Source organism: Carassius carassius, chromosome 3 (genome assembly GCF_963082965.1).
Source record: "Carassius carassius chromosome 3, fCarCar2.1, whole genome shotgun sequence".
Classification (NCBI taxonomy): domain Eukaryota; kingdom Metazoa; phylum Chordata; class Actinopteri; order Cypriniformes; family Cyprinidae; genus Carassius; species Carassius carassius.
In genome coordinates, this window is record NC_081757.1 from 43,603,555 (window position 1) to 43,629,135 (window position 25,581).

The 25,581-nt window shown below is 40.7% G+C and overlaps 2 protein-coding genes and 1 long non-coding RNA gene across 9 annotated transcripts in view; 2 read left to right on the forward strand and 1 right to left on the reverse strand.

Moving 5' to 3' along the window:
• The window catches only part of LOC132127659 (uncharacterized), a 31,843-nt gene extending 19,157 nt beyond the window's left edge, over nt 1-12,686 (forward strand). The window contains exons 7-8 of the mRNA XM_059539644.1: nt 12,290-12,370; nt 12,486-12,686. Coding sequence (XP_059395627.1) covers nt 12,290-12,370; nt 12,486-12,541 — 137 coding nt within the window. The 3' untranslated portion in view covers nt 12,542-12,686. The remainder of the gene's footprint in view (nt 1-12,289; nt 12,371-12,485) is intronic.
• The window catches only part of LOC132127750 (uncharacterized), a 461,390-nt gene that overhangs the window by 60,392 nt on the left and 375,417 nt on the right, over nt 1-25,581 (reverse strand). The window lies entirely within an intron of this gene.
• LOC132127632 (sodium/potassium/calcium exchanger 2-like) overlaps nt 20,043-25,581 on the forward strand; it is a 61,415-nt gene continuing 55,876 nt past the window's right edge. For 5 of the 6 annotated variants that reach the window (XM_059539594.1, XM_059539611.1, XM_059539621.1 and 2 more), the window contains exons 1-2: nt 20,043-20,436; nt 21,486-22,549. In XM_059539594.1, coding sequence (XP_059395577.1) covers nt 21,710-22,549 — 840 coding nt within the window. In that variant the 5' untranslated portion in view covers nt 20,043-20,436; nt 21,486-21,709. The remainder of the gene's footprint in view (nt 20,437-21,485; nt 22,550-25,581) is intronic. The other variant, XM_059539603.1, reaches the window with a different exon arrangement.

A 25,581-nucleotide genomic window follows, 5' to 3' on the forward strand; every position in this document is an offset into this window, starting at 1 on the left:
GTTCCTGTAGTGATTGTGATCATTGTTTCTTCTCTTCTTTCTCTCCGTTCTGTCCACACGTGGTTCCTGTAGTGATTGTGATCATTGTTTCTTCTCTTCTTTCTCTCCGTTCTGTCCACACGTGGTTCCTGTAGTGATTGTGATCATTGTTTCTTCTCTTCTTTCTCTCCGTTCTGTCCACACGTGGTTCCTGTAGTGATTGTGATCATTGTTTCTTCTCTTCTTTCTCTCCGTTCTGTCCACACGTGGTTCCTGTAGTGATTGTGATCATTGTTTCTTCTCTTCTTTCTCTCCGTTCTGTCCGCACGTGGTTCCTGTAGTGATTGTGATTATTGTTTCTTCTCTTCTTTCTCTCCGTTCTGTCCGCACGTGGTTCCTGTAGTGATTGGGATTATTGTTGCTTCTCTTCCTTCTCTCCGTTCTGTCCGTACGTGGTTCCTGTAGTGATTGGGATTATTGTTGCTTCTCTTCCTTCTCTCCGTTCTGTCCGCACGTGGTTCCTGTAGTGATTGGGATTATTGTTGCTTCTCTTCTTTCTCTCCGTTCTGTCCGCACGTGGTTCCTGTAGTGATTGTGATTATTGTTGCTTCTCTTCTTTCTCTCCGTTCTGTCCGCACGTGGTTCCTGTAGTGATTGTGATTATTGTTGCTTCTCTTCTTTCTCTCCGTTCTGTCCGCACGTGGTTCCTGTAGTGATTGTGATCATTGTTGCTTCTCTTCCTTCTCTCCGTTCTGTCCGTACGTGGTTCCTGTAGTGATTGGGATTATTGTTGCTTCTCTTCCTTCTCTCCGTTCTGTCCGCACGTGGTTCCTGTAGTGATTGGGATTATTGTTGCTTCTCTTCTTTCTCTCCGTTCTGTCCGCACGTGGTTCCTGTAGTGATTGTGATTATTGTTGCTTCTCTTCTTTCTCTCCGTTCTGTCCGCACGTGGTTCCTGTAGTGATTGTGATTATTGTTGCTTCTCTTCTTTCTCTCCGTTCTGTCCGCACGTGGTTCCTGTAGTGATTGTGATTATTGTTGCTTCTCTTCTTTCTCTCCGTTCTGTCCGCACGTGGTTCCTGTAGTGATTGTGATTATTGTTGCTTCTCTTCTTTCTCTCCGTTCTGTCCGCACGTGGTTCCTGTAGTGATTGTGATTATTGTTGCTTCTCTTCTTTCTCTCCGTTCTGTCCGCACGTGGTTCCTGTAGTGATTGTGATTATTGTTGCTTCTCTTCTTTCTCTCCGTTCTGTCCGCACGTGGTTCCTGTAGTGATTGTGATTATTGTTGCTTCTCTTCCTTCTCTCAGTTCTGTCCGCACGTGGTTCCTGTAGTGATTGGGATTATTGTTGCTTCTCTTCCTTCTCTCCGTTCTGTCCGCACGTGGTTCCTGTAGTGATTGTGATTATTGTTTCTTCTCTTCTTTCTCTCCGTTCTGTCCACACGTGGTTCCTGTAGTGATTGTGATTATTGTTGCTTCTCTTCCTTCTCTCCGTTCTGTCCGCACGTGGTTCCTGTAGTGATTGTGATTATTGTTTCTTCTCTTCTTTCTCTCCGTTCTGTCCGCAAGTGGTTCCTGTAGTGATTGTGATTATTGTTTCTTCTCTTCTTTCTCTCCGTTCTGTCCTCACGTGGTTCCTGTAGTGATTGTGATTATTGTTGCTTCTCTTCTTTCTCTCCGTTCTGTCCGCACGTGGTTCCTGTAGTGATTGTGATTATTGTTGCTTCTCTTCTTTCTCTCCGTTCTGTCCGCACGTGGTTCCTGTAGTGATTGTGATTATTGTTGCTTCTCTTCTTTCTCTCCGTTCTGTCCGCACGTGGTTCCTGTAGTGATTGTGATTATTGTTGCTTCTCTTCTTTCTCTCCGTTCTGTCCGCACGTGGTTCCTGTAGTGATTGTGATTATTGTTGCTTCTCTTTCTCTCCGTTCTGTCCGCACGTGGTTCCTGTAGTGATTGTGATTATTGTTGCTTCTCTTCTTTCTCTCCGTTCTGTCCTCACGTGGTTCCTGTAGTGATTGTGATTATTGTTGCTTCTCTTCTTTCTCTCCGTTCTGTCCTCACGTGGTTCCTGTAGTGATTGTGATTATTGTTTCTTCTCTTCTTTCCCTCCGTTCTGTCCGCACGTGGTTCCTGTAGTGATTGTGATCATTGTTTCTTCTCTTCTTTCTCTCCGTTCTGTCCACACGTGGTTCCTGTAGTGATTGTGATTATTGTTTCTTCTCTTCTTTCTCTCCGTTCTGTCCGCACGTGGTTCCTGTAGTGATTGGGATTATTGTTGCTTCTCTTCCTTCTCTCCGTTCTGTCCGTACGTGGTTCCTGTAGTGATTGGGATTATTGTTGCTTCTCTTCCTTCTCTCCGTTCTGTCCGCACGTGGTTCCTGTAGTGATTGGGATTATTGTTGCTTCTCTTCCTTCTCTCCGTTCTGTCCGCACGTGGTTCCTGTAGTGATTGTGATTATTGTTGCTTCTCTTCCTTCTCTCCGTTCTGTCCACACGTGGTTCCTGTAGTGATTGTGATTATTGTTGCTTCTCTTCCTTCTCTCCGTTCTGTCCACACGTGGTTCCTGTAGTGATTGTGATTATTGTTGCTTCTCTTCCTTCTCTCCGTTCTGTCCGTACGTGGTTCCTGTAGTGATTGTGATTATTGTTTCTTCTCTTCTTTCTCTCCGTTCTGTCCTCACGTGGTTCCTGTAGTGATTGTGATTATTGTTTCTTCTCTTCTTTCTCTCCGTTCTGTCCTCACGTGGTTCCTGTAGTGATTGTGATTATTGTTGCTTCTCTTCTTTCTCTCCGTTCTGTCCACACGTGGTTCCTGTAGTGATTGTGATTATTGTTGCTTCTCTTCTTTCTCTCCGTTCTGTCCGCACGTGGTTCCTGTAGTGATTGTGATTATTGTTGCTTCTCTTCTTTCTCTCCGTTCTGTCCGCACGTGGTTCCTGTAGTGATTGTGATTATTGTTCCTTCTCTTCTTTCTCTCCGTTCTGTCCGCACGTGGTTCCTGTAGTGATTGTGATTATTGTTTCTTCTCTTCTTTCTCTCCGTTCTGTCCGCACGTGGTTCCTGTAGTGATTGTGATTATTGTTGCTTCTCTTCCTTCTCTCCGTTCTGTCCGCACGTGGTTCCTGTAGTGATTGTGATTATTGTTTCTTCTCTTCTTTCTCTCCGTTCTGTCCGCAAGTGGTTCCTGTAGTGATTGTGATTATTGTTTCTTCTCTTCTTTCTCTCCGTTCTGTCCTCACGTGGTTCCTGTAGTGATTGTGATTATTGTTGCTTCTCTTCTTTCTCTCCGTTCTGTCCGCACGTGGTTCCTGTAGTGATTGTGATTATTGTTGCTTCTCTTCTTTCTCTCCGTTCTGTCCGCACGTGGTTCCTGTAGTGATTGTGATTATTGTTGCTTCTCTTCTTTCTCTCCGTTCTGTCCGCACGTGGTTCCTGTAGTGATTGTGATTATTGTTGCTTCTCTTCTTTCTCTCCGTTCTGTCCGCACGTGGTTCTTGTAGTGATTGTGATTATTGTTGCTTCTCTTTCTCTCCGTTCTGTCCGCACGTGGTTCCTGTAGTGATTGTGATTATTGTTGCTTCTCTTCTTTCTCTCCGTTCTGTCCTCACGTGGTTCCTGTAGTGATTGTGATTATTGTTGCTTCTCTTCTTTCTCTCCGTTCTGTCCTCACGTGGTTCCTGTAGTGATTGTGATTATTGTTTCTTCTCTTCTTTCCCTCCGTTCTGTCCGCACGTGGTTCCTGTAGTGATTGTGATTATTGTTTCTTCTCTTCTTTCCCTCCGTTCTGTCCGCACGTGGTTCCTGTAGTGATTTTGATTATTGTTGCTTCTCTTCTTTCTCTCCGTTCTGTCCGTACGTGGTTCCTGTAGTGATTGTGATCATTGTTTCTTCTCTTCTTTCTCTCCGTTCTGTCCGTACATGGTTCCTGTAGTGATTGTGATCATTGTTGCTTCTCTTCCTTCTCTCCGTTCTGTCCGTACATGGTTCCTGTAGTGATTGTGATCATTGTTGCTTCTCTTCCTTCTCTCCGTTCTGTCCGTACGTGGTTCCTGTAGTGATTGTGATCATTGTTTCTTCTCTTCTTTCTCTCCGTTCTGTCCGTACGTGGTTCCTGTAGTGATTGTGATTATTGTTGCTTCTCTTCTTTCTCTCCGTTCTGTCCGCACGTGGTTCCTGTAGTGATTGTGATTATTGTTGCTTCTCTTCTTTCTCTCCGTTCTGTCCTCACGTGGTTCCTGTAGTGATTGTGATTATTGTTCCTTCTCTTCTTTCTCTCCGTTCTGTCCGCACGTGGTTCCTGTAGTGATTGTGATTATTGTTTCTTCTCTTCTTTCCCTCCGTTCTGTCCGCACGTGGTTCCTGTAGTGATTTTGATTATTGTTGCTTCTCTTCTTTCTCTCCGTTCTGTCCGCACGTGGTTCCTGTAGTGATTGTGATCATTGTTTCTTCTCTTCTTTCTCTCCGTTCTGTCCGTACGTGGTTCCTGTAGTGATTGTGATCATTGTTTCTTCTCTTCTTTCTCTCCGTTCTGTCCGTACGTGGTTCCTGTAGTGATTGTGATCATTGTTTCTTCTCTTCTTTCTCTCCGTTCTGTCCGCACGTGGTTCCTGTAGTGATTGTGATCATTGTTTCTTCTCTTCTTTCTCTCCGTTCTGTCCGCACGTGGTTCCTGTAGTGATTGTGATCATTGTTTCTTCTCTTCTTTCTCTCCGTTCTGTCCTCACGTGGTTCCTGTAGTGATTGTGATCATTGTTGCTTCTCTTCTTTCTCTCCGTTCTGTCCGTACGTGGTTCCTGTAGTGATTGTGATCATTGTTGCTTCTCTTCTTTCTCTCCGTTCTGTCCGCACGTGGTTCCTGTAGTGATTGTGATCGTTTCTTCTCTTCTTTCTCTCCGTTCTGTCCGCACGTGGTTCCTGTAGTGATTGTGATCATTGTTTCTTCTCTTCTTTCTCTCCGTTCTGTCCTCACGTGGTTCCTGTAGTGATTGTGATCATTGTTTCTTCTCTTCTTTCTCTCCGTTCTGTCCGCACGTGGTTCCTGTAGTGATTGTGATCATTGTTTCTTCTCTTCTTTCTCTCCGTTCTGTCCGCACGTGGTTCCTGTAGTGATTGTGATCATTGTTTCTTCTCTTCTTTCTCTCCGTTCTGTCCTCACGTGGTTCCTGTAGTGATTGTGATCATTGTTTCTTCTCTTCTTTCTCTCCGTTCTGTCCGTACGTGGTTCCTGTAGTGATTGTGATAATTGTTTCTTCTCTTCTTTCTCTCCGTTCTGTCCGCACGTGGTTCCTGTAGTGATTGTGATCATTGTTTCTTCTCTTCTTTCTCTCCGTTCTGTCCACACGTGGTTCCTGTAGTGATTGTGATCATTGTTGCTTCTCTTCTTTCTCTCCGTTCTGTCCACACGTGGTTCCTGTAGTGATTGTGATCATTGTTGCTTCTCTTCTTTCTCTCCGTTCTGTCCGCACGTGGTTCCTGTAGTGATTGTGATCATTGTTGCTTCTCTTCTTTCTCTCCGTTCTGTCCGCACGTGGTTCCTGTAGTGATTGTGATCATTGTTGCTTCTCTTCTTTCTCTCCGTTCTGTCCGCACGTGGTTCCTGTAGTGATTGTGATCATTGTTTCTTCTCTTCTTTCTCTCCGTTCTGTCCGTACGTGGTTCCTGTAGTGATTGTGATCATTGTTTCTTCTCTTCTTTCTCTCCGTTCTGTCCTCACGTGGTTCCTGTAGTGATTGTGATCATTGTTCCTTCTCTTCTTTCTCTCCGTTCTGTCCGCACGTGGTTCCTGTAGTGATTGTGATCATTGTTTCTTCTCTTCTTTCCCTCCGTTCTGTCCGCACGTGGTTCCTGTAGTGATTGTGATCATTGTTGCTTCTCTTCTTTCTCTCCGTTCTGTCCGCACGTGGTTCCTGTAGTGATTGTGATCATTGTTGCTTCTCTTCTTTCTCTCCGTTCTGTCCGCACGTGGTTCCTGTAGTGATTGTGATCATTGTTTCTTCTCTTCTTTCCCTCCGTTCTGTCCGCACGTGGTTCCTGTAGTGATTGTGATCATTGTTGCTTCTCTTCTTTCTCTCCGTTCTGTCCGAACGTGGTTCCTGTAGTGATTGTGATCATTGTTTCTTCTCTTCTTTCTCTCCGTTCTGTCCGTACGTGGTTCCTGTAGTGATCATTGTTTCTTCTCTTCTATCTCTCCGTTCTGTCCGCACGTGGTTCCTGTAGTGATTGTGATCATTGTTGCTTCTCTTCTTTCTCTCCGTTCTGTCCTCACGTGGTTCCTGTAGTGATTGTGATCATTGTTGCTTCTCTTCTTTCTCTCCGTTCTGTCCGTACGTGGTTCCTGTAGTGATTGTGATCATTGTTTCTTCTCTTCTTTCTCTCCGTTCTGTCCACACGTGGTTCCTGTAGTGATTGTGATCATTGTTTCTTCTCTTCTTTCTCTCCGTTCTGTCCTCACGTGGTTCCTGTAGTGATTGTGATTATTGTTGCTTCTCTTCTTTCTCTCCGTTCTGTCCGCACGTGGTTCCTGTAGTGATTGTGATTATTGTTGCTTCTCTTCTTTCTCTCCGTTCTGTCCGCACGTGGTTCCTGTAGTGATTGTGATTATTGTTGCTTCTCTTCTTTCTCTCCGTTCTGTCCGCACGTGGTTCCTGTAGTGATTGTGATTATTGTTGCTTCTCTTCTTTCTCTCCGTTCTGTCAGCACGTGGTTCCTGTAGTGATTGTGATTATTGTTGCTTCTCTTCTTTCTCTCCGTTCTGTCCGCACGTGGTTCCTGTAGTGATTGGGATTATTGTTGCTTCTCTTCCTTCTCTCCGTTCTGTCCGCACGTGGTTCCTGTAGTGATTGGGATTATTGTTGCTTCTCTTCTTTCTCTCCGTTCTGTCCGCACGTGGTTCCTGTAGTGATTGTGATTATTGTTTCTTCTCTTCTTTCTCTCCGTTCTGTCCACACGTGGTTCCTGTAGTGATTGTGATTATTGTTGCTTCTCTTCCTTCTCTCCGTTCTGTCCGCACGTGGTTCCTGTAGTGATTGTGATTATTGTTTCTTCTCTTCTTTCTCTCCGTTCTGTCCGCAAGTGGTTCCTGTAGTGATTGTGATTATTGTTTCTTCTCTTCTTTCTCTCCGTTCTGTCCTCACGTGGTTCCTGTAGTGATTGTGATTATTGTTGCTTCTCTTCTTTCTCTCCGTTCTGTCCGCACGTGGTTCCTGTAGTGATTGTGATTATTGTTGCTTCTCTTCTTTCTCTCCGTTCTGTCCGCACGTGGTTCCTGTAGTGATTGTGATTATTGTTGCTTCTCTTCTTTCTCTCCGTTCTGTCCGCACGTGGTTCCTGTAGTGATTGTGATTATTGTTGCTTCTCTTCTTTCTCCCCGTTCTGTCCGCACGTGGTTCCTGTAGTGATTGTGATTATTGTTGCTTCTCTTCTTTCTCTCCGTTCTGTCCGCACGTGGTTCCTGTAGTGATTGTGATTATTGTTGCTTCTCTTCTTTCTCTCCGTTCTGTCCTCACGTGGTTCCTGTAGTGATTGTGATTATTGTTGCTTCTCTTCTTTCTCTCCGTTCTGTCCTCACGTGGTTCCTGTAGTGATTGTGATTATTGTTTCTTCTCTTCTTTCCCTCCGTTCTGTCCACACGTGGTTCCTGTAGTGATTGTGATCATTGTTTCTTCTCTTCTTTCTCTCCGTTCTGTCCGTACGTGGTTCCTGTAGTGATTGTGATCATTGTTTCTTCTCTTCTTTCTCTCCGTTCTGTCCGCACGTGGTTCCTGTAGTGATTGTGATCATTGTTTCTTCTCTTCTTTCTCTCCGTTCTGTCCGTACGTGGTTCCTGTAGTGATTGTGATCATTGTTTCTTCTCTTCTTTCTCTCCGTTCTGTCCGTACGTGGTTCCTGTAGTGATTGTGATCATTGTTTCTTCTCTTCTTTCTCTCCGTTCTGTCCGCACGTGGTTCCTGTAGTGATTGTGATCATTGTTTCTTCTCTTCTTTCTCTCCGTTCTGTCCGCACGTGGTTCCTCTAGTGATTGTGATCATTGTTTCTTCTCTTCTTTCTCTCCGTTCTGTCCTCACGTGGTTCCTGTAGTGATTGTGATCATTGTTTCTTCTCTTCTTTCTCTCCGTTCTGTCCGTACGTGGTTCCTGTAGTGATTGTGATCATTGTTGCTTCTCTTCTTTCTCTCCGTTCTGTCCGTACGTGGTTCCTGTATTGATTGTGATCATTGTTGCTTCTCTTCTTTCTCTCCGTTCTGTCCGCACGTGGTTCCTGTATTGAATGTGATCATTGTTTCTTCTCTTCTTTCTCTCCGTTCTGTCCGCACGTGGTTCCTGTAGTGATTGTGATCATTGTTTCTTCTCTTCTTTCTCTCCGTTCTGTCCGCACGTGGTTCCTGTAGTGATTGTGATCATTGTTTCTTCTCTTCTTTCTCTCCGTTCTGTCCTCACGTGGTTCCTGTAGTGATTGTGATCATTGTTTCTTCTCTTCTTTCTCTCCGTTCTGTCCTCACGTGGTTCCTGTAGTGATTGTGATCATTGTTTCTGCTCTTCTTTCTCTCCGTTCTGTCCTCACGTGGTTCCTGTAGTGATTGTGATCATTGTTTCTTCTCTTCTTTCTCTCCGTTCTGTCCTCACGTGGTTCCTGTATTGATTGTGATCATTGTTTCTTCTCTTCTTTCTCTACGTTCTGTCCGCACTTGGTTCCTGTAGTGATTGTGATCATTGTTTCTTCTCTTCTTTCTCTCCGTTCTGTCCGTACGTGGTTCCTGTAGTGATTGTGATCATTGTTTCTTCTCTTCTTTCTCTCCGTTCTGTCCGCACGTGGTTCCTGTAGTGATTGTGATCATGGTTTCTTCTCTTCTTTCTCTCCGTTCTGTCCGCACGTGGTTCCTGTAGTGATTGTGATCATTGTTTCTTCTCTTCTTTCTCTCCGTTCTGTCCGCACGTGGTTCCTGTAGTGATTGTGATCATGGTTTCTTCTCTTCTTTCTCTCCGTTCTGTCCACACGTGGTTCCTGTAGTGATTGTGATCATGGTTGCTTCTCTTCTTTCTCTCCGTTCTGTCCACACGTGGTTCCTGTAGTGATTGTGATCATTGTTGCTTCTCTTCTTTCTCTCCGTTCTGTCCGCACGTGGTTCCTGTAGTGATTGTGATCATTGTTGCTTCTCTTTTTTCTCTCCGTTCTGTCCGCACGTGGTTCCTGTAGTGATTGTGATCATTGTTGCTTCTCTTCTTTCTCTCCGTTCTGTCCGCACGTGGTTCCTGTAGTGATTGTGATCATTGTTGCTTCTCTTCTTTCTCTCCGTTCTGTCCGCACGTGGTTCCTGTAGTGATTGTGATCATTGTTGCTTCTCTTCTTTCTCTCCGTTCTGTCCGCACGTGGTTCCTGTAGTGATTGTGATCATTGTTGCTTCTCTTCTTTCTCTCCGTTCTGTCCGCACGTGGTTCCTGTAGTGATTGTGATCATGGTTGCTTCTCTTCTTTCTCTCCGTTCTGTCCGCACGTGGTTCCTGTAGTGATTGTGATCATTGTTGCTTCTCTTCTTTCTCTCCGTTCTGTCCGCACGTGGTTCCTGTAGTGATTGTGATTATTGTTGCTTCTCTTCTTTCTCTCCGTTCTGTCCGCACGTGGTTCCTGTAGTGATTGTGATCATTGTTTCTTCTCTTCTTTCTCTCCGTTCTGTCCGCACGTGGTTCCTGTAGTGATTGTGATCATGGTTTCTTCTCTTCTTTCTCTCCGTTCTGTCCGCACGTGGTTCCTGTAGTGATTGTGATCATTGTTTCTTCTCTTCTTTCTCTCCGTTCTGTCCGCACGTGGTTCCTGTAGTGATTGTGATCATGGTTTCTTCTCTTCTTTCTCTCCGTTCTGTCCACACGTGGTTCCTGTAGTGATTGTGATCATGGTTGCTTCTCTTCTTTCTCTCCGTTCTGTCCGCACGTGGTTCCTGTAGTGATTGTGATCATTGTTGCTTCTCTTCTTTCTCTCCGTTCTGTCCGCACGTGGTTCCTGTAGTGATTGTGATCATTGTTGCTTCTCTTTTTTCTCTCCGTTCTGTCCGCACGTGGTTCCTGTAGTGATTGTGATCATTGTTGCTTCTCTTCTTTCTCTCCGTTCTGTCCGCACGTGGTTCCTGTAGTGATTGTGATCATTGTTGCTTCTCTTCTTTCTCTCCGTTCTGTCCGCACGTGGTTCCTGTAGTGATTGTGATCATTGTTGCTTCTCTTCTTTCTCTCCGTTCTGTCCGCACGTGGTTCCTGTAGTGATTGTGATCATTGTTGCTTCTCTTCTTTCTCTCCGTTCTGTCCGCACGTGGTTCCTGTAGTGATTGTGATCATGGTTGCTTCTCTTCTTTCTCTCCGTTCTGTCCGCACGTGGTTCCTGTAGTGATTGTGATCATTGTTGCTTCTCTTCTTTCTCTCCGTTCTGTCCGCACGTGGTTCCTGTAGTGATTGTGATTATTGTTGCTTCTCTTCTTTCTCTCCGTTCTGTCCGCACGTGGTTCCTGTAGTGATTGTGATTATTGTGTCTTCTCTTCTTTCTCTCCGTTCTGTCCGCACGTGGTTCCTGTAGTGATTGTGATTAATGTTGCTTCTCTTCTTTCTCTCCGTTCTGTCCGCACGTGGTTCCTGTAGTGATTGTGATTATTGTTGCTTCTCTTCTTTCTCTCCGTTCTGTCCGCACGTGGTTCCTGTAGTGATTGTGATCATTGTTTCTTCTCTTCTTTCCCTCCGTTCTGTCCGCACGTGGTTCCTGTAGTGATTGTGATCATTGTTGCTTCTCTTCTTTCTCTCCGTTCTGCCCGCACGTGGTTCCTGTAGTGATTGTGATCATTGTTGCTTCTCTTCTTTCTCTCCGTTCTGTCCGCACGTGGTTCCTGTAGTGATTGTGATCATTGTTGCTTCTCTTCTTTCTCTCCGTTCTGCCCGCACGTGGTTCCTGTAGTGATTGTGATCATTGTTGCTTCTCTTCTTTCTCTCCGTTCTGTCCGCACGTGGTTCCTGTAGTGATTGTGATCATTGTTGCTTCTCTTCTTTCTCTCCGTTCTGTCCGCACGTGGTTCCTGTAGTGATTGTGATCATTGTTGCTTCTCTTCTTTCTCTCCGTTCTGTCCGCACGTGGTTCCTTTAGTGATTGTGATCATTGTTTCTTCTCTTCTTTCTCTCCGTTCTGTCCGTACGTGGTTCCTGTAGTGATTGTGATCATTGTTTCTTCTCTTCTTTCTCTCCGTTCTGTCCTCACGTGGTTCCTGTAGTGATTGTGATCATTGTTCCTTCTCTTCTTTCTCTCCGTTCTGTCCGCACGTGGTTCCTGTAGTGATTGTGATCATTGTTTCTTCTCTTCTTTCCCTCCGTTCTGTCCGCACGTGGTTCCTGTAGTGATTGTGATTATTGTTGCTTCTCTTCTTTCTCTCCGTTCTGTCCGCACGTGGTTCCTGTAGTGATTGTGATCATTGTTTCTTCTCTTCTTTCCCTCCGTTCTGTCCTCACGTGGTTCCTGTAGTGATTGTGATCATTGTTGCTTCTCTTCTTTCTCTCCGTTCTGTCCACACGTGGTTCCTGTAGTGATTGTGATCATTGTTCCTTCTCTTCTTTCTCTCCGTTCTGTCCGCACGTGGTTCCTGTAGTGATTGTGATCATTGTTCCTTCTCTTCTTTCTCTCCGTTCTGTCCGCACGTGGTTCCTGTAGTGATTGTGATCATTGTTTCTTCTCTTCTTTCCCTCCGTTCTGTCCGCACGTGGTTCCTGTAGTGATTGTGATCATTGTTCCTTCTCTTCTTTCTCTCCGTTCTGTCCGCACGTGGTTCCTGTAGTGATTGTGATCATTGTTTCTTCTCTTCTTTCTCTCCGTTCTGTCCGCACGTGGTTCCTGTAGTGATTGTGATCATTGTTCCTTCTCTTCTTTCTCTCCGTTCTGTCCGCAAGTGGTTCCTGTAGTGATTGTGATCATTGTTTCTTCTCTTCTTTCTCTCCGTTCTGTCCTCATGTGGTTCCTGTAGTGATTGTGATTATTGTTTCTTCTCTTTTTTCTCTCCGTTCTGTCCACACGTGGTTCCTGTAGTGATTGCGATTGTGATTATTGTTTCTTCTCCTCTTTCTCTCCGTTCTGTCCTCATGTGGTTCCTGTAGTGATTGCGATTGTGATTATTGTTTCTTCTCTTCTTTCTCTCCGTTCTGTCCACACGTGGTTCCTGTAGTGATTGCGATTGTGATTATTGTTTCTTCTCTTCTTTCTCTCCGTTCTGTCCACACGTGGTTCCTGTAGTGATTGTGATTATTGTTTCTTCTCTTCTTTCTCTCCGTTCTGTCCACACATGGTTCCTGTAGTGATTGTGAGTGTTGTAGAGATTGCAGTGTTTGCTGCTCCTACTGTGATTCTTCTTCAGATCATCTGTGCGAGAAGAGCTGGTGAGTTTTGAACGTCACAAAACGTGATGAATCACATCAATCTCTAACAATCTGAATCATGACTGTAAGAAAGGGTCAGTAAATATCTGTTTCTTTTTTTTTTGTTTTTTTTTAGGAAGGAAGAACTCTCATCACCAAAATGAAATAGAGATGTCTACAGTTCTACAATGAAATACTCTCCCTCTCTCTCTCTCTCTCTCTGCATACATCTTTGAATGTAATCTCCAGTAATTCATATTGTACAGACTGCTTTAAATATGATTTTAAATAAAGTCGTCATCAAAATGTGACAGGTACCTTAAAGGTATAGTTCACCCAAAAAATGACAATTCTGTCATCAATTCCTCACTGAGCTGCTTTCTTATGTTGAACATTAAAGAAGATATTTTGAAGATTGCTGGTAATCAAACAGTTGTTGGTTGCCATTAACTTCTATAGTACCAAAGAAAATACATTATGGAAGTCAATGAAAATAAGCACAAAGTTAATGATATTCAGTACATAGTCTAAAATAATCATGCATATTGTATTAACATCATAATATTTGTGAAATAATGAAAATAGAATAACTCAAAGGGTTAACCAGATGGTAAATAAAATGTATAAGATTATGAATCACAAATGTAGACCTTGATAGATTTGTTTGTATCATGAGAATACTTTACCTCAAAGTTGTGAATACAATTTGAGATATTATTTAACACTCTTTTTCTTCTTATGTGAGAGTTTTTCAGAAGCCAGTCTGAATGTGATTGACATCGTTCACAGGAATCTGTCGTGAACATGTCATGTTGAACATCTCTGTTTCTGGTGCTGTGTTCTGTGTCACTGAGACTAAATGAGCACATCACGAATTCAGAGAATTATTAGGACTGTAAATCATCTCTTAATCTTTTATTTTTTATTAGAAATTAAGATGTTGCATTTTTTGATTGCTTTGAAGTGTCATTACTTTTCCTGCTTGCAACTATATAAACATATATATAATATGCAGTTTAAAAACAATAGTCACTGAGCATCCTGGTGTGAGAGTCAGGGTAATCAGAAGTTGACCTCTGGTGGCTTGTTTGAAAGTTTTTCAGTCAAAAGTATTGAGTGATTTTTCTCTTTGTGTTTCGTGTTTATTAACATAAAAGGAATAATTCCCCAAATTTAAATAGGTTAGTGTTTTTGTTTTTCACCTTCATGTACTCACTCAAAAGTAGTTTTAAACCTGAATGATTTTTCTTCCTCTGTTAAACATTAATGCTATTTTGAAGAAGGTGGAAAACCAAACAGTTGCTGGTTCACAGTGACTTCCAGAGTATTTTCCCCTACTATCAAAGTCAATGTGGACCGATAACTGTTCGGTTATCCCCTTCTTCAAAATATCTTCTTTTGTGTGCAGCACAAGAAAGAAATGAATATACTGTAGGTTTGGGACAACATGTGAGTGAATAAACAATGACAAATTAAATTTTAGGGTGAACTATCCCTTTAATAACCGTGGCAGCATGTTCAGTACTGTCCCTTTAAGACCTGCACTCATCTGATATACAGACATGCATCTGTTTCTTTCATTTCAGATATAACCAACTGAGGCTGTACATAAACCTTGTGTTCTGACAGTATTAACACAAAACATAACTTAGATCAGTAATGAGGTGTTGATTGATGGGTTTTTCGTTTGAGTGTGCTCAGAAAATAAATAAATAAACGTACTTCATATAGCACACAAAGAAAACATTTAAATGAGCAGTAGGGATTTAAAGCAAATGCAAACTTTTTTTTTACTTTTTACTTTTGTGTATAAGTGCAGTGTCCCGTGAGAGGGTCACTGGGGATGTTAGGCCACTGCTGGCTGAAGGGTGTCCTAAGCAGAACTGTATTGTTGTGCCCCCTCCCCAAATTATGGAAGTAAAAAAATAAAAAAATAAAAAAACTACTATAGGGGTCATAATATAACTTTAATAAAATATGTCGATCGCTCACTTGTAATTAAATTGTATTATTTACAAATTACAATTAGTCAGTTGCCTATGGTTATGATTTTACTAATACAGTTGTCTGATTGATTTTATAGTCTCTCAAGCATTCAGAAATGACAAAAAAAACCCTCCAATAAAAACAAGGATTAGTTTTTGTAAGCGTTGTGATGTCCACATGTTTTTGTTGAAGAAAGGTGTCCAAAAATGAAAGATTAAGTGGATATTTGAATTAAATGTTTGGTCAGTATTAAACAAGGATTTGATCGTCCTGTAAGTGTAACAGCAGTTATCAGGCCTTTTAGCGCCCTTTGCAGGCATTTGTAATAACAGCATATGTGTAGCGTAGCTACGGAGGAGTAAATGGCACTATGAATATTAAAACAAGAATTTATTTAATGCTGACTACGTTCACCCCTTTCAAGTGAGGGGAACTACACACTGACACACAAGTTTGTTACCACGGAGGGCAGAGACACACACACACGAAAAGTGGGCTCATCCCATAGGCGTAATGGTTTTTATACTGTACAGACTGTATATTCTATGGCCCTACACCAACCCTACACCTAACCCTAACCCTCACAGGAAACTTTGTGCATTTTTACTTTCTCAAAAAAACTCATTCTGTATGATTTATAAGCGTTTTGAAAAAAGGGGACATGGGGTATGTCCTCATAAGTCACCCTCTCCTTGTAATACCTGTGTCATACCCATGACATTATACAGAGTTGTGTCCTGATATGACACAAAAACAAGAGCACACACACAGTGAGGTCAGTGATCACACTTTGTGCTCCAGACGCCACCACCAGGGTACTAGAACTAGCCTCCCTTCTCAGAAGCCTAAAACACAAGAGAAAGCAATTAATCACATACAGCAAACTAAGTTATACCAGAGCCTGATTGGAGATATTTGGCATTCCTAAATTACCAATAATAAACAAGACTCAGATGAAAGTCAGTTGTCACTTAATGAAAAAAAAATACAAAAGCAGAGAGTTTATAAAAGTAAACTACAAAATAAGCAAAAAGCACACAGCAAGAAACAAATCAATAAAGAAACCATACAATAAACAAGACAAATCATACAATGGCACAACCAAACAAAACAATACACAAACAGTATAAAGAAACCACACAAACACGCTTACAGAAAGCTGGTAATTCTAGGATGGGATGGCAGGTCAAAGCACACAGCCCAACACGTACAGCGTTATCAGCAGCACCATGTTCTGATAGGCTGTCGTTCTAAATACAGGGGAGGAGCTTACCCACTCTGCCACACATGCAATGTACATTAATTGTTTATTTTGTATTACATTATGTATTTTAACAGTGATATTCAATTATTATTAATTAACCAATCATTATTGCCTCGTTGTTTTTATATAATGCATTTCATGGCATTTTAAAAGATTGTTCCCTTAGGTCTGTTTTTATTACCACAAAAAATATTATCTGAATACTTCGTAAATTATTATTTGAAGCCATTGGAGGATCAAAGCCACAGTTATTTTGTAGTTACAAGAACCTGTCAAAATCCAAAGTTTATCAGATTATAAAAGTACCTAGAAGTGATGCATGGGCCTCATCTTGGGCTTTTTTCTTTTTCTCATCTTGGCGCCGGAAAGTTGTCATAAGTTGCAGACAGCCGTAGACCTGAGGTGAGAGCGAGCGCGGACGCAGGAATGACACGTCACGTTCTTCGCCTGTCTGTCTTCACCGTAAAACACATTTTTTGGAATTATGTTTATATGTTCATGTTTACATGCTTATTTACGTATACGTATATGTTAACATACATATGAAATGTTTTTTTCTTTTTTTTTTGAACTACTGGGATGGTGTCCCTAAACCAAGGATAAGATTTGAAAGGGTTGTGATGTCCATGTTTTTGTTAAAGGAATTATAAAGGCTAGCATTTTTATCCTAAAATGGTGGCCAAAATTTAAAGATTAAGTTGATATTTGAATTAAATGTTTGGTCAATATAAAAAAACGATTTGATCATCCTGTTAACTGTCACTGGCCCACCGGTGGGACACTTGCAATTACGTTTTAAACAGTAATATCTTAGTCAGAACCTAAAGTAATCTTGACAAACTATATATCATTGGAAAGCTTAAAGACTGTAGTTTTGATATTTGGTGATTGATTTATGAAATATTTTACAGTGCAACTGTAATTTATTAATATGCAAGAAGAGTACTCACCACAGTCAGAGAGTGTGTTCTGACCTTTACTTTGAAATAGTGATGCATAGATGAAATCATGAACAATCTGTAAAAAACTTTATTAATTTTCATAGAGAGTTTTCAAAAAATAACATCCATTGTATTTTTGGAGGGAAAAAAAAAGTCTAAAAGTGTTTTGAATATATAGAAAAACAATATATCCATTTTTGATGCATTGTGAAGTATAACACAAGTCCAGGGTTCTCGTAGCATGACTTTTATCTGTTTTCTGAGGTTAAATTGAAATCAAATACTGCCATACTGACCCTTAATACTTGTGATGTGTACTTCATAAGTATTGAGAAAAGTATGGAAAAACAAGTTTCAGGTCACTCAAACCATTTATGGAAATGAAGGTGTCCTTAAAAGGTTACTCATGGGGTTTGATGGTCATCTAGTGGACAAGCTTGGTACTACTCCCAAACAAAATCTCACTGAAAGCTCATTTTTTGAGATATCAACCTCAAATTTGGAACATAACTTGTTCAGAATTTTGGTTTTGATTTTCTAGACTGACCTTGTGGGTGTTTTCAAACTGCTGGGTGTTTCTAAATCATGCAATCAAAATTATCCCCCTTACCTAACCGTTATATTTTAACTGACCCTCTGATGTCACATGGACTACTTTGATGGTGTTTTTCTTACCTTTCTGGACATGGACAGTAGACCGTACACACGGTTTCAATGGAGGGACTGAGAGCTCTCAGACTAAATCTAAAATATCTTAAACTGTGTTCTGAAGATAAACGGAGGTTTCACAGGTCTGGAACGACATGAGGGTGAGTTATTAATGACATAATTATGATTATTGGGTGAACTATACCTTTAAGTCATTATTTCGAGAAAATAAGTACTTGTAATTTATATTTAGAATGTTTCTCATTGTGAGAAATAAGTCATTATTTTGAGAAAATTTCTCATTATTACAAGAAAGTTTCTGATTACTACGAGAAGGTTTCTCATTATCTCACACGTTTGTTGTTGTTGTTGTTGTTAAGAGACGTTAAGTCATTATTAAAAGAAAGTTTCTCTTTATTACCAGAAGGTTATGTAAGATATTTCTCCCCTGAATATCATACTATATTAACTGTGATTATTGTGAGAAGGTTTCTCATTACTGTGAGATACTAAGGCATAATTATGAGAAAGTATCTTATTATTATGACTTTCAGAATTATATTATTTTCTCAAAGTGTTGGGAACATGCTTCCATACAGACAGCCAGGAGGGTGAGAGTGAGTGTAGGTTACGTCGAAAGATGACGTGGAGGGGTACGTGTTGTGTCAGGAACCATGTTGGGGTTAAGAGTGAGGAGGAAGTGATCCGAGGTCTGCAGTGATAAACATGATAATATATATATATATGTATGATTGATATATTTTTCAGTCTATAATTTTATAGGTATGAAATATTCAGCTTAGATCTGTCCAAAATATGCTTAACTGGATAAATCCTAGTATCTTGTGGCCAAACTGTCTCCTTGTGAAAGAGCCCAGGACTCCAGGAGTTTCTGACACACTTCTGACCAAAAGGTGGCAACCTCGAGCAGCTTCTATGGTGGACTGTCTACAGAACACAAGTTAGATTTTCAGATCATTTTATGGTCATAAATTGTAGATCTACACTGAAAAAAGAAAATTTTCACTCAGAAATTCTTGTCAGTTTTACAAGCCATTTTAAAGAAATGACAAGCTCTGAATTACACATGAAATATTAAACGTGAAAGTAGGAAAACAAATATCCTACATGTGTGTTTGTATATATATTACAGCATATAATATATGTTTTACTGTATATGAGTAGATCATTATTTTACATGATAAATAAGTGCTTATATCGGTCATGAACTATGGGTGTTTGAAGATACAGTAAGAGTCTTTGATGATTTGTTGATTTTGAACAAATTATTTGTTTGAATAATAATAACATTATTATTTGTTGGGCTCCAAATTTTTGGTAGTATTTAGATGCTGTTATTGGCTGGCTAAACATACTATCTTGTGAATCTGTTGGTGTTAAAAAGCATTTATTTTAACGCATTATTTTTATTAAATAATAATAATAATAATAAACAAACTGCTCTATATTCCACATTCAAAATCAGCGAGCAATCATGAGGACAGACTCTGTCATCATTATAAATAGAGAGAGAGATGAGCTAACACAAGCAGACTGTAAATCATGACTCACTCTGAATTGTGTCCATCAACCATTGACTTTCAATGAGACAGCAGAAGTGTGTGTGTGTGTGTGTGTGTGTGTGTGTGTGTGTGTGTGTGTGTGTGTGTGTGTGTGTGTGTGTTAAAGAGGGCGAGAGTATTCTGGATTCTGAGTGGGCAATTGTAATAGATTCAGCAAAAATGCACTGTATAGATCTGCACAGTACAGAAAAACCAAACAAAACATGATTACTCGATTAAACATTCCCAAACAATAGCACAAGCAACACTTTCACACTCCTGTCATCAGTAAACACAGCATTATTTTAGAAGTGTAAAAACTGAGAATCTCAATCTGAGACAAATATAAGAGATTTAGGGCATCAACACATGATCCCTGTCAGCTCACTGTCCTTCCTCTCCGGCTGAATAAATGACTCAAAATTATATTACGACTCCCAATTAAGAACATTTCTTCCTAAACCTCATTACTGCAATTAATTGTTGTAAGTAGCTGATTCTCATTAATATTATGGGGATTTTTATCACTATCTATACCAGTGGTTCCCAACTTTCTTCAACCCGCGGCCCGCACAACCAAACACATATGTTTGCACGGTCCACTGCAAAAACATTAACTGACCCTGCTACTGTTAGGTTAATGACTTTTAATAACTAATAGCTAGATTGTTAACTGTCTTTATTGAACTGGCAATGAACAGAAAGTAACTCGGGCTGGCACTGCTCAGCAAAACAGGAAAACCAGATCCATGCAGAGCTCGACAGTGGGTAGACAGTCAGTGGAGCAAGCAGTCAGGAGGAAACACGCGGACAGCCATTTATGTTGACCCTGTTGACAGCCATTTATGCATGTTTGAATTTGTTGTTCTGTATGCAGCAAAAATATCTAAGATAAATTGGCGGTTTATTCTTAAACTAATCAGCAAGCTTGAATAGTGGAAGCATAGTTATTTATCTTAATAGTAATTGGTGGCCCACAGGTTGAAAACCACTAATCTATATGCCTTACATAAGGTATATAGGCATAAAGGTGTAAACATAATCACTATTTAAAATAATTTGTTGAAAAAGTACATTGTCAAGACTAGTTACTGTATTTTATAATATATATATATATATATATATATATATATATATATATATATATATATATATATATTTTTTTTTTTTTTCATTTAAAGTCAAAATGTATTTTAAATATTAAATATTTCTGCTACTTTCACGTTTTTCTGATAATATGGTGAATCATTTAGTGTAAGTGACACATTGTAAGTGAGGGGGAGTGTATCTGTGAACACAGTGATGTTTCTTTGATATTTCTGTCGGTCTAGACTCGTGAAGATGCGAGAGTCGGAGAACGCCGCTACTGTAACCACGGCAACGCTTCCACTCGGCCATCGTGACGTCACTGAGCCACACGACGACACCTGCGCGAACACACACACACACACACACACACAGAGCGGGGCTGTGGTCAGTCTGATCGTTGCTTCTCGCCATAGGTGATGTCTGCGAATAAAAAAAATGAAACCTGATACAGAGATGCGCGCTCGGAGCTCCGCCCCTGAATAACATCGTCATCATCATCATCATCATCAGAGTCGGAGAGGAATAACTGGAGGGCACGAGAGAGGACGCACGCGGACTGTCTGCTGCACGCGCCACGTTTATCCGTCACCTGTGAATGTAAGTGCCCTTTTCATTAATTCGATCCGTGACTTTATCAGTGTGTTTATTTGCTTTTATTAAACAGTTCGGAATTGTTACATTGTACGTGATGCATCATTAGTGTAATAACTCATCTTCATACAGCTATCGAGACTGTTCTACGCGATTGTATATTTGGAGATTTAAGTCCATATTATTTGGTCCCAGAGCTCAGAGGTCATGAGAATGACAGGTCTGTTGCATGTCAGACAGACGGTGATTATTCAGGTATGACAGCCATACCCCCCTTTAAAGAAAAATGATAAATGGCAGCATGATTAGAAGTGACATTGCTATGCATGGAGAAATTGACTGATGGTGTCCACAACGTGAAATGACAAATCACTGCGAGAGAGGGAGAGAAAAACAAGCAACCAGCAAGTCAAAATATCAGAAATTCCCAAAATAACGAATTAAACCAACTCATATTTAACCACTTTATATGCCTCAGTGCAATTAAAAGAAACATAATCATATAAACAAATACATATAAATAAATAAATACAAAAAACAACAAATAAATGAATACAAAGACCAGGAGAAGAACTGATATCTTACCAAATGATCCAGAACATCTAGTTTCTGTACTGCAGATCCTACATTGTTGCTGGACATTTATTTTATTTGATCAGCCTTAAGCATAAATGCCTCAATACAATATATGGGGTGAATTACTTTAATATACTAACAGACTATAGTATGCATACATGTGCATTACACTTCAAAACTGCAATTCATTCGTTAGTTCTGGTATTTTAATAGCATGCTCATCAAGGAGGCAGTTCTGTTGGTCTAGTGAGGAAAAGATGACTTCTATAAGTAGACTATGAAAGTTCCATTCTTCATTTTTATAAGACAGTAATGAGACAAAATGAAAAGAGATCTGTTTTTGTCAGAATGGGAATGATTTTGAGCTCTTATTTGTGGTTATATAAGGTTCATGCTGTGAAATGTGCTGCGTGGAGCGCGAGAGGGATGCAGACATGCTTCTGACATTGTGCCGTTTCACTGTGACCTTGAAAATGCAGACGCAGCTGAGAGCAAGAACAAGTCAGCGATCGCAGATGCTCACGGAGTCACACGCACAGACCCTGCCCTCTCTCTCTCTCTCTCTCTCTCTCTCTCAGGCTAATATGAGGAAGCCTCTGGTGTGCTGAAGGACATCTGGATTTACTGTACAAGTAGCATTCTCGGCATGTGCTAAGCTCGACTGTAGCATAAAGGGAGAGAGCGTTGAAGCAGAGAAACGACCATGGCCTCTGACATCCAGCGCCATCTGATTGTCTGCGTCCACAAGCACTCCTGGAAGAAACTCAGGCCTGCACGGGTGTTTGGCCTTCTCATTAGTCTCATAGCAATAAGTGCAGTGGCCTTCTCATGGAGCTCTACTGCTCAGTGGGAGGGGCTACAGAGCCACGCCCCACACAGGACACTGCTCTCCACACACCTGAGTTACCACACTAATCTCTCGGAGGACACACCCATAGCGATGCGCTCATCCGCGGTGTCAAACGAGAGTCAGGGTGACTATCCGACGGACCTGTTTAGCCTGGAGGACCGTCGGCACGGTGCTGTCATCTTACACATGTTTGGCATGATCTACATGTTCATTGCTCTCGCCATCGTCTGCGATGAGTTTTTTGTCCCCGCGCTCACAGTCATCACAGAGAAACTCAAGATCTCCGATGACGTGGCAGGAGCCACCTTTATGGCAGCAGGAGGCTCGGCTCCTGAGCTCTTCACCTCTGTCATCGGCGTATTTATTTCCCACAGTAACGTGGGCATCGGGACCATCGTCGGCTCTGCTGTATTCAACATCTTGTTCGTCATCGGAATGTGTGCCGTCTTCTCCAGAGAGATCCTGAACCTGACGTGGTGGCCTCTGTTTCGGGACGTGTTCTTCTACATCGTCGGCCTCATCATGCTCATCGTTTTCTTCTTGGATAACTACATCATGTACTGGGAGAGTATCAGTCTGCTGCTGACCTATGCCACATATGTGCTCTTCATGAAGTTTAATGGGAATGTAGAGACTTTTGTCAAGGGTATCATTCACAGAAACCAGGTGGTGGAAGTGGAGGCCCCGCCAAAGGTGAGTTCCTTCCTCTTACTGTCCAAACGTAGTGGTGTCAGCGGTGCCCTATTTGAGTTTGGGACTGGTTGAGAAATAATGTGGACCACAAAACCAGTCACAATGTTTAAAAAATTGAATAAATAAATCATGAATAAATATAATAAATCAGCTTTTCATCAATGTATGTATGGTTTGTTAGGATAGAACAATATTTGGCTGAGATACAACTATTTGAAAATCTGGAATCTGAGGGTGAAAAAATAAATATTGGGAAAATCGCCTTCAAGTTGTCCAATTGAAGTTCTTATAAATGCATATATTACTAATAAAAAAAATATGTTTTGATATATTTATGGTAGGAAAATGACGAAATACTTAAATGGAACATTAACTTTCCTTAATATCCTGATGATTTTTGGCAAAAAAAGAAAAATGGATAATTTTGAACCTTGCACTGTATTGTTGGCTATTACTACAACAACACATGTCCTGCTTATGACTGCTTTTGTGCTCCAGGGTGACACTTGGTCTTTGGCTAGTATTGGGACCAGTGTTGCGGAAAGTTACTTTAAAAGTAATGCATTATTGTGTTACTTCCAATAAAGTAACTAACTGCATTATTTTTATATTACTTTTTAAATCTGGGCAGGGCTTGGTTGTTCGTATATAATTAAAAAAAGTTTTTCTTTTGCAAATGTAAAACACCTTTCACACCAAAAGTGAAATGAATACACCTCAGGCTGAAGGAAATGTAAATTAATGTCTGTACAGTAGAGGGCACGGATCAAACAGATCGCATGAACAATATGACTCAGGAAAATAAAGTTCAACACCAAAACATAAAACACAAATGTATCAGTTTTGCTTAGTATGGCTGAATTGGATCATCGAAGGTTCAGTATAGCAAAGACACTGGTTAATAAAATTGGATTCATAATATAACCGTATATATAATATCTACCGTACAAAGCTATCAGAATACTTTTTGTGCGCAAAGAAAACAATAAAAACATAATTTAGTAATTCTGTAATATTGTTTCCTTTGCGCAAAAATGTATTCTGATACTTTCGTACGGTTAAACCACTGATGTCACATGGACTATTTTACCAATGTCCTTACTATGTTTCTGTGCCTTGATCATGGTAATATCATTGTTGTCTATGGAGGGATAGAGAGCTCTTGGATTTCATCATAAATATCTTAATTTGTGTTCCGAAGATGAACAAAGGTCTTACGGCTTTGAAACGACATGAGGGTGAGTAATTAATAACAGAATTTTCATTTTTGGTTGAACTAACCCTTTAAAGACCAATGGATGGGTCAGACAAAGGAGACAGTGTTCAGAATGAGTGCTGTTGGGTGCCTCCAGAGACAGCATTGGGAAACAGCTTCAGACCTGCCTTTCACACACCTGCTTGCAATTATCAAGTGTTCCTGAAGGACTTAATAACCTTCAGGTGCATTTGATTAGGGTTGTACCCCCTTCATATATTAACCGCATACCAAGGGATCATCCTAGGGGTGTCAAACTCAGTTCCTGGAGGGCCGTAGCCATGCTCCAGCACACATATCATGTAGTTTTCAAATAAGCCTAAATGATTAGATTAGCTGGATCAGGTGTGTTTAATTAGGGTTATATCTAAACTGTGCAGTACTGTTCCCTCCAGGAACTGAGTTTGACACCCTTGTCCTAAATGGTGCACTTGATGTGGTCTTCACTCATACATGTCCATAAAGTCTAAGGCAACATAAGTCCACATCAAGTGCATTATTTGGCAGAGGCAAATAGTATAAGATTAGGACATAGTATAGTATTCTTTGGTATGTAGCATTTGTTAACAACACGTCACAAAGCACAACACCAGACAGGGCTATACTTTTCTGTCCTGGATTTGTTTGTTGGTGCTACTGAATGACTTCCCCTCATGCTATTAAATGCAGACTTAAACAATCACCAGTAACACTTTTGTTATAGAAAGCAAGTAATCAGTCTTTATTCAAACCACAAGGTAGTAGTAAAAATGGTGATAAGCAGGAGACCAACAGAAGAGGACAGGGACTGACAGGTTATTTTGCAGGACAGTGGGGTTTGGAGGAGGACAGGACAGGATTGAATAGAGAGATCCTCTTTATGAGTTCATGAGGATGATGAAAATGATGTATTCTAAACACACAATACTGGACCTAAAGCAGCCCTCAAATGTTGCCAAGCAACAAGCATTAACATTTAATCATTTTGCAGATGTTTTTATCCAATGAGTTTTACAATTGGGAAATACATCAAGTGATTCTTCTTAAAGAGGCCAACAGACACAGGAAGTGCTCCTAATACCAAGTTTTAGGCATCGTTCAAATAAGTACAAACTAGAAAGAGAAGGAATAAGTAAAAATAAATATATATTTTATTTTATTTTTTATTTAAGATGAAGACAAGTAGTGTTGAAAGAGATCAGTTGTCAGTGTTCGCTTAAAAAAATTGCCAGGGATTCAGTATTCCCAGATAGGGGTGGGAAGATCATTCCACCAGCCAGGAACAGTGATGGAGAATGTTCTGGAAAGTGATTTTGAGCCTCTCTGTGGGATTCATGTAGATGCACATGTTAATGCATGACTGTGAATAAAGGGGGTCTGGTTTTCAACTACTAAAAATGGATAATATTCATCTTAAAAATGGAGCCTTATCGAGGTCTCCATATATCTGGGACTGAACGATGTAGGCCCTTGAAAATGAAGATTATGAATGAAAAGTTTATTAAAAACAAGAATCTAAAATCACATTGTAATATCTTTACTATTTTTCTTGAGCTATAGGCACACAAAGTTTAGAAAAAAAATATTTCTGGCACTCAGATGTATGTTCAGTGCAATAGTATTGACAGAAGAAAACAAGATATATCTCTAGTTTCAACTTTATTTGTTCTTCTGACATTCCTCTTTAAAATTAAAGAAGTATCATATTTTTTTGCAAAGTGACCAACATTTGGTTTTTGACCTCTGAAAAGGTGTACACGTTAATAGTTTGCTCCTGGAGTCATATTGAAATCCCAGT